Source organism: Glycine max, chromosome 6 (genome assembly GCF_000004515.6).
Source record: "Glycine max cultivar Williams 82 chromosome 6, Glycine_max_v4.0, whole genome shotgun sequence".
Taxonomy (NCBI): domain Eukaryota; kingdom Viridiplantae; phylum Streptophyta; class Magnoliopsida; order Fabales; family Fabaceae; genus Glycine; species Glycine max.
Window position 1 is genome coordinate 36,686,613 of NC_038242.2, and position 9,084 is coordinate 36,695,696.

The 9,084-nt window shown below is 32.9% G+C and overlaps 1 protein-coding gene across 5 annotated transcripts; it reads right to left on the reverse strand.

Annotated features, from left to right (window-relative positions):
• Nucleotides 1-2,465: 2,465 nt before the first annotated feature.
• Nucleotides 2,466-8,319, reverse strand: LOC100778353 (chromatin remodeling protein EBS). Of its 5 annotated transcripts, none has more exons than XM_003527165.5 (5): nt 8,056-8,308; nt 7,569-7,911; nt 6,970-7,038; nt 5,122-5,260; nt 2,466-2,669 (listed from the first exon to the last, which is right to left on the reverse strand). In XM_003527165.5, exons 1-5 carry the CDS (start codon nt 8,126-8,128, stop codon nt 2,643-2,645), a joined length of 651 nt encoding a protein of 216 aa, XP_003527213.1. In that variant the 5' UTR covers nt 8,129-8,308; the 3' UTR covers nt 2,466-2,642. The 5 variants fall into 5 exon arrangements, 3 of the variants coding, with proteins under 3 accessions (XP_003527213.1, XP_006582143.1, XP_040871981.1); XR_005891787.1 differs by lacking the exon at nt 2,466-2,669 and adding an exon at nt 6,750-6,856 and having other exon boundaries at nt 5,223-5,271; nt 8,056-8,315; XR_005891786.1 differs by lacking the exon at nt 2,466-2,669 and adding an exon at nt 6,750-6,856 and having other exon boundaries at nt 5,223-5,260; nt 8,056-8,314.
• Between the last annotated feature and the right edge of the window lie 765 nt (nt 8,320-9,084).

Below are 9,084 nucleotides of genomic sequence, written 5' to 3' on the forward strand. Positions count from 1 at the left end.
GTTATTGTGTGTATCTTGGACCAAATCTTGTATCATGGTCTTCTAGGAAGCAAACTGTTGTTTCTTGAAGTAGCACTAAGGCTGAGTATAGAGGACTTGCTGCTGTCGCTGCAGATATTTTATGGCTGCAGAATTTGCTCAAAGGGTTGTGTGTTCCAGTTGCATTACCAAGAATTTATTGTGATAATTTAGGTGTTGTCCACCTTGCTACCTGTCATGCACTCTCGCACAAAGTATTTTGAGTTGGATTTGCATTTTGTTCACGATAAAGTCTTGTCGCGTGAGCTTGTTGTTGTTCATTTGCCTGCCGATATTCTCACTAAAGCTGTTTCAAATCCTCAATTTACAATATTCAGATCCAAACTCAAGGTTTCATCCGCTTCCACCATGAGTTTGAAGGAGGGTGTAAAGGAAAATTGTCAAGCAGACAATTAGTTATTGTTGTTACGTTCTGTTATTGCAGTTTTATCCATTTTGTTATTGCAGTTTTATCTCTTGTTAAGTTTGTTGCAGTTCTATCCCTTATTATTGCAGTGTATAAATACCCATCATATAATCATTCATTGTATCAATGAAATCACTCTATTCTTTTCTATCTTATTCATGATCACAAATTCTAATAATTAAAAAATAAGCGTGGAAGTCATGTTCGGAAGAAAAAAATTAGATCAGATTCATCGGTATCTGACAGTAGAAAGACTCCCCCTTTGAAGTTGCTAGGTTTTCTTTTATGAGTCTTTGAAGTCACTAGGTGCATGCTTGATTATAATTGTGATTTCGACTGGTCGTTGACAAGTGAGGTTATTGTGGGATGTTTTTATCATCAATTGAGCTTTTCACAAATGGTTTGGGTAATCAAAATCGTAAATAGGAGATTTGGAACTCTCTCAAATAATAAATTAGTTACGAAAAAAAATAGGGAGAGGGAGAGAGGTTGAAAGGAAATAGAAAAAATGAAAAAAAAAAAGTTTCAGATAACAAAGGGGCAAATGAGTCAAATACATGTATCTCATAAAAACTTAATTTAATTACTTAAAACTGGTATAAAGGGTTCAGATGAGAAATCCTGATTATTCCGCCAAAAGGAAAATGACAAATCCTGATCGTTGGTTATTTTGCAAATAAATCTAACGGATATTATAAAGTGGACCAAAATGGATCATTAACTCACTGGTCCACCGTAGCCTGGGCCTTAAAAGCGTTCTATGAAATTGAAATATTGTTGATGAATCGTGAGGGCACACGAACTACACTTGTAGCCAGGTCAGCTCAACAAATATACGGTACGTCTTAAAGTGAAATTAAAAGAAAAACTATTTTTTATGCATGTTGTTTGTACTTTTATTTTTCCGTAAAATCTTTGGATTTCAAGAAAATATGAGTTGATTTGAGAATATTTTCGTATTTAGTTTCGTTTATTAAAATAAATATATATTTTTTAATTTTAAGAGAGATTTTAAAATTTCATTATATTTTCAAATTTAAAGTAAATAAAGCATGCTATAACAGTCTATTTTTGTAGAGAAAAGAAGTAAAAAATTTAGTACGTATTTAGTTTAGTTTATTAAAATAAATAACTTTTTTGTTAATTTTTAAGATATTTTAAAAATAAATTATATTTTAAATTTTAAAGTAAATTAAACATGGAATAACAGTTTACTTTTGCAGAGAAAAGAAATAAAAATTTTATTTTTGATGTAAATTTTACAATATATTGAATGCCAATTTATTTTTCAAGATTGATGTGATTGATTAGTTTTATTCTTCAGATTAAAAAATAAAAAATTTAATCCTTAATTTTATTAGGAGTCAAACAATTTGAAACATTAACAAAAGTAATTTATTCCTATACCTTCTTTTTTTTTACTGAATTATTCGTATGCTTTCTTATCTGTCGATTATTGATTCTTAATTTTAGGGTACACTTGTGTCCTTATTTTAAAACTGAACTAGTTCACAATTATTGAAATTTAGGACTGACTTTACTCCTCTTCAAAAAAAGTACTAACTTTACTTTCTTCGTAACGTCTCACTATAGACTAATAATACAAGCTTCATAGACGAATTAAAACCTTACAAATATAATATAAAAGCTAAAATTATTGATTAGACTATATGTCGAGAATTAAGTTGTTATCGATTCATATATGGTACCTAAGGCAATGATGCAAGGTAGGACATCCATAAGAACAAACTTTGTTCAAAATATTTATTATATATCTAAAATTCAAACTTAAAAATCACTAATTAAACTAAAATAATTATATATCTAAAATACACTTAACCGTAGAATTTAAAGCCGGCTCCAGTTGTAGCATTTGCTTAGCCGTAGAAACTATTTTTAACCAAACAATAGCTAGCCACTAAAAAGGAACCAACATTTTAAACTAACAATTGCGCTGTACTTGGTTTTTAAGGTTTGATGCCATCTCAAGAATTAACACTTGGATCGGAGTTCTCATCAATGGACAAAAGGAAAAACAGATGAACTGTCATAACAAAATGTAAAACGGATAGATACATAATAACCTGAATCAAATACATGAAATCAATGTTTATAGCCTCTAGAAGAAGCCGTACAACACACAAAAGCTACCATAGAGCCAGCCAAATTAAGCAAGAACCACACACACCTCACATGGTCATCTCTTCCGCCGCTTCGGCTCCACCTGAAAATTCAAAATTTGAATTCTAATAATACCATTATCCAATAAGCAAATCTGTCTGTCTATCAATTATTTTGTCATCCCCTATGGTTTGAGAAACACCGTTTTTATTTTATCAGCGGAAATCGAAGACCTTGTCAAGAGTTTACAACAACTCACACACCATATTCAACCAACCGAATTAAACCCTCATAACTTTTTATTCCACTTTTGATTACAAAAATGTCACGTTATTTTTATTTTGTTTACTGGTTTTAAAAGTTTGTACAAAAGACAGTGAAAACTCAAAACATAATAAAAATAAAAATAAAATTAAGTTGTTTTCATTTTTTCCTATACAAACTTTTGAAAATAGGAAAGAGTATAAATTGTGACCATTTTTGTAATCAAAAATAGAAATATAAAACAAAGACAAATATTTACTCAAACGTTTGTCAAACCAAACGGTTCCCAAGAGTTTCCAATTTGTTGTCATAAAATCTTAAATCACCACTCTAAATGCTAGCTACCATAAGACACTACAGTCTATACCGTAGTAAAAAAGTCCAAGAAATCTAAAACAAAAAATGACAAGTAGAGATAAGTCCTTAGGAAACATAAGACTTTGCTACAATACCTTACATGATTCAACTATCACCCCAAATTCAGCAGTGTCATTTGCAAAAAAATGCACCAAGCACAAAAGTAAAAAAAATGGGAGGAAGACCAAAATTAAATAACTTTCATGCAGACATAAAAATTGGGGGAAGATCAAACTTAAATAACTTGCACAATAGTGACAGAGAGGAAACTTTTGCATTTAGTCTTCAATTTATAACCTCAACCACATCTTGGTAAACATTTTATTGCTCTTCACAAAATAGTTTGATGTAATTAAAATTCAGATTTGAATTAAATATTGCATAGAAATTTGTAAACCTATTTAATTTAAAGAACCAGCTTAATGGCATTTAAAAATAATATAATAGTACTGGGTGATATAAATTATATACTTATCAACAAGAAACTCAAAGCAGTCGCTTGTTAACCAATAAGTAATGGTCATGTCATGACTTCAAAAATCAAATGTCCACTTCTCATATATATTCTTCGAGAGGCTAGTTGAACCACAAAATTATTATATTAAGAACTACCAACAAATCGAAATGCATACGAGGCAAAATGAATGAATGAATATAAAGATCTGTAGCAGAATAGTCATCAATCTAAGCCCCCATATGCCTACATGTATATCCCCTCACAAATTGAAAGAAGATGCTGGTTTTTCATGGTACATATTATTAAAATTATGAGCAGATTGGCTAAGTCAAAATTAGTCAAAACCACATCCCAAGAGGCATGCAGAAAGAAAATTTAGTTTTACAACACTTAAATGTGAATTTGTAAACAAATTGGTGATGTTTCTTTGTAAAACAAACTCTTAGTAACTGATATCCAAAATAAAATAATAAAGGAAACTAGATCACCTATAAGATAATTTCCTGACCAGTGTTTGGGTCTACCATTTGAGAATGAGTTTATTGGAGCTTGTTTATATTTTACCTGTAACTCCATTTCACCACAAATATTTTTCCTTAATAAAAATTGCCTTGTTAAGTGTGTTCTCTTATCTGGCTATTAGTTTTCATTTTCAATGATGGCAACAAAACCATCAGATTTTATAATATGCAAATTTTATCATTTCAAATTTATCTTTAGAATTGTGGATATAGTGCCGCATTAGGGCTCACCATGAACCTGACTATATATTGACTTAACTCAGAAAATGCAGATGAGAGTTATATATAGTGAAAAAAATACAAGAAAAAAGGATTCAGATTTATTTGGTGAAGTGAATACGTGTGATAATCATAAGGAAATCAATATAGCAAAGGCTATACTGATAAATCTATATCTCAAACAAAATAGTTGCAACCTTCAAAGTATTGATTAGCAAAAGAAAGTTTATATTTTAAAGTAAAGGCAACAATAGGCACCCATATCCGTATATTACTTTTAGCTGTCCCACAGTTTGAACTAAGAATGAATAGTGCAAAGTTAGGTATCAAAACAGGAGAAGTGCACATGATACTGGTTAACATACACATGTCTGGTACTTTTGCATGTGTCTCAATCAAAACACCAATATCTTCTTGGTTTTGCAACTATATGGAAAAGGAAGAAATCCATGCTAACTGGTGGAAAACTAGCTGCAATGTATGGCCAATCTCAAAACTAGGTTCAATAAGGGTAAATATTTTCAAGAAAAATAATCCTCTTTTCCCATCAAACTTTAAATGCTACGCCATATGTTAAATTGGTCAATTGTTTTTCATCAATGTGTCCCCACTCCCCTCCCCATATCATTGCCAAGGGGAAACAAATTAACAGAAAATCAATGTCTTAGTCATATAATGGGAACAATAAGTAATAAGAACATAGTAGTAATTATATGGAAATGGATCCAGTAAGTCACCTTGCCATCAGCTCCCAGTGATGCAGAAAATGTAGCTTGGGGTTTCTTCATATCATCATCAGATGAACATTCGGAACATACAAAATGATCTAGTTTCTTAGCTTCTTCAATAGTCATGCCCATGCAAGCAGGATGGTACCTACAAGAAACCTACAAAGATTGAAATATGTGTTCTATAAAACATATAGCGACATCAACAGATATGGAAATCCACAATAGGACGATTCTTTGAACACTCATTATATTTAACACTCTTCAAAGTGATGTCAACAAAGTTAAGAGTGAATGCCATGAGTGCACCAAAATTTGCATCCCCAATATTACATAAACATCGATATAAAAATCATGTCTAAGTATAATTTAGTGAATGCCATGAGTGCACCAAAATTTGCATCCCCAATATTACATAAACATCGATATAAAAAACATGTCTAAGTATAATTTTTACCACTACTGTGAAACCAATCAGCGGACGGAATAAGCCTCTGCATCATTCAATTTAGGATAAATAGTCATTTTTGTCTCTGAATGATGAAAATTCAAATTTTAGTCCTCGAAAGTGAAAAATGTACGACAAATTCATTCATCCACTAACTTCCGTCCATTGGAGTTAATGAAAGAACCTACGTGGCACATTCAGGGACGAATTTGTCAGCACTCTACACATTCAGGGACGAAAATGACTATTTATCCAAAACATAATTATTTTTCATCTTCCCCCATCTTTTAATCGTTGCAAACCTAAATTACAATAAGCACTTAAGAAAATAGGAAAGCAAGCATAACTTAGAACAAACATAATAATAAGCATAATATTCATTAATAAGCATAATCTGTCTATTGCTCTGAAATTTCTAATGCGACAATACCTTATCCAAAATATGAGACTCAAACAAAAATTCACAGCCATTAAGTTAATCCTTACCAAAAAATGAGACTCAACTTGATTTTGTCATTACTTAATGTTATCACAATAGAAATTTCAGAGTAATAGACAAATTATGTTTATTAATCAATATTATGTTTATTATGTTTGTTGTAATTTATGCTTGTTTTCCTATTTTTTAAGTCTTATTGTAATGTTATACTTGCAACAATTAAAAAAAGAGGAAAGAGGAACATTAAATTATATTTTGGGTAAATAGTTATTTTCATTCTTGAATGTGTAGAATGATTACAAATTTGTCCGTGAATGTGTCACATAGGCTTTTTTATTAACGGTAACAGATGGAAGTTAACGGATAGATAGATTTGTCATACTTTGTTCACTTTCGAGAACTAAAATTTGAATTTTCATCTTTCGGGACGAATTTGTCAGCGCTCTACACATTCAAGTACGAAAATGACTATCTATCAGATAAAAGAAACAACAGAACCCATAGTCATAATAACAACAGCCACACACAAACACAATGGCCCTTTCAGCCAGAGAGAAAATTCATGTCACTGAATTTTTTGGCTGTGTGTAGAAGAATCCTTTATTTATTCACTCTTTCCTTCTTCTCAGTTCTTTTTTTATTGCACAAGTAAAATGCTTTTTCAAGACTAACATGCAAAAGCCTTGCATAGGCCAAATAGGGTTTTTTAAGAGTTTTAGAACAATTATTGGAACATGGGAGACATCTTACATTTTCTATGAGCTTCCTGTTGTCACAACCATTCCCCTTCTCATTTTACTACCAAATTTGACCTTTACAACACCTTAACACCCTTTACGGCGTTCATTCTGCAGGCGCTGGAATCACATAATCCCTTCAACCCAGTAAATAACATCTATTTCTCAAATTCCACATACATAAACAAAATCCAAACTCCAAACAAAGTAAATCAGAATAAACCGAGTCTTACCAATCCTTGCACCCTTCACATTGTACCATGAGATCATCCGGGTTATAAGGCATCTCACATTTGCAATACCTTCAAAACACAAACCAAAAAAGCCCCCCCGCCCCCCCCCCCCCCCCAAAAAAAAAAAAAAAAGGAACCCCCTCGGGCCTGAAACCAAAAAAACCCCTCCCCCCAATAAAAAACCCCCCCCTGAAACCCATAATACCCATCCCCACAATCAATAACCACCCCCTCCCCCCCCCAAAAAAAAAAATAATAAAAAAAGGTAAAAATATGTTTTAGTCCCTCAAAATTCAATTTTAGTCCCTATAAACATTTAATAGGCTTTTAGTCTCTACATTTCCGAAATTGCTGTGGTTTCCTATCACTCCCTCACCAGGTACTAAAAACATGTGATCCTCTTAAAATGCAAAAACTAAAAACTTATTAAATTCTTAGAGACTAAAACCAGGTACAAAATAAATGTGTTTTCCGTTTGTGCTAAAATGAAAAACTAAAACTGTATTAAATTCTCATAGGCACTACTAAAATCGAACTTTCTCTCATCAATTTGAGGGACCAAAACACATTTTTTTTTCAAAAAGGAAAAAACAACTCACACAGCAACACGGTCAGGGGTAAAAGCCCCAGAAGCGGCCTTGTACTCGAATCTACAATAGTAATCCTCAGCACCCACATTCTCAAGCTTAGTGTAGTTCTTGAAAGAGTGCACCACGCACTTGCCCTCAATGGTGTGCGCGCTCTGCACATCGTAGTGGTCGGAGAGGAACAGTTCTTTCGCACCATGGAACTGTCTCCGACCACCAATCGACTCTTCCGGCCTGTAGTACCACCTCACACGCACCTTCACGTTGTTCCTATTATCCTGCTCGATCATCTCCACGCGCGCCACGTAAGGGGGCTTCGACGTGTCCGAGGGCCGCATCAGAACACAGTCTCCAGCTGCAAAACCCAAACATTTTCTTAAACGATAGCTCTCGCCTTCAAAACGACATCAGCATCATCATCATCATCGTGGGCAGCCACAAAAACAGGGAAAGGGACCGTTTTTCAACGAGAAAACGCAAAAGGGTTGGCGTGTGTTACCTCGGACGATCTTGTTGGTTCCTCTTATGGTGTATGAGTCCACGTCCTTTCTGCCTGGCCTCGTTTTCGCCATGCGGAGCGAGAAGGGTGTTTTGGGGAATGTGATTTTTTTTTCTTGTTGGGTTAGAAGAAGAACAGAGGAACCCTAAGGTGAGGGTTGGGTGTGGTGTGGGGGGTTTCACTTTTTTTGTGTGAGGAGAGGGAGTGACTGTGACGCTTCGCCTGTGATTTTATTACAGTGATTTTTTGGGAATGCAACGGGGATTCTTGGTGGGTTCACTACATTTGACCGTTTTCGTAGTAACTTTTTGGCCCTGAGATCTGCGCTAAGCAGTTTCCTAATTTGCTTCATGATGTGATATCTAATGTTACTTAAGAAGTGTGACCAAATCCATTTTTTCAAAATTCAAACACGTCATCTCTTATTATTAGTATATGATATGATTAATATTTATTAAAAATTATAAAATCTCAAATAAAATTTATTAAATAATAATGAGTGCCAATTGCACAATTTATCATTTTTATGATGAATTTCAAGTAATAGTTAAAAGTGTATTAGAAAGAATACGAAAAGAATATCTTATTATCTTATTGACATTTTTTATTTCCCTATCATTTATAAAACTTAAATTATATTTTTATGGCCATTTTTAAAATTAGATTGCAGTTTCATTTAAATAAATTGTGTGATAAAAAATTCAAATTTTTAGAAGTTATGTAATTTTTTGCAAAAAAAAAAAAATCATAGCCAGTTACTATTCAATCCCTTTTGGTAACTTTCCAATCTATTTCAATTATTATTAAAACTCAGCTTTGAGAGTTTAGTGTACTTAATAGTGTAAGAAAAGAAGACCTTGAAGAAGTGATGGCTATTGCAAGAAAGGGAGCATTCACTAGCAAGCCAGAACCACTAACGATAGGAACACACATATTCCAATTAGATGGAACTCTAGAAGATTTCAAACATCAAACTATCTACTTATGGGTCAAATGATTTGCTAAATATTCATGCAACTAGAGTCATAG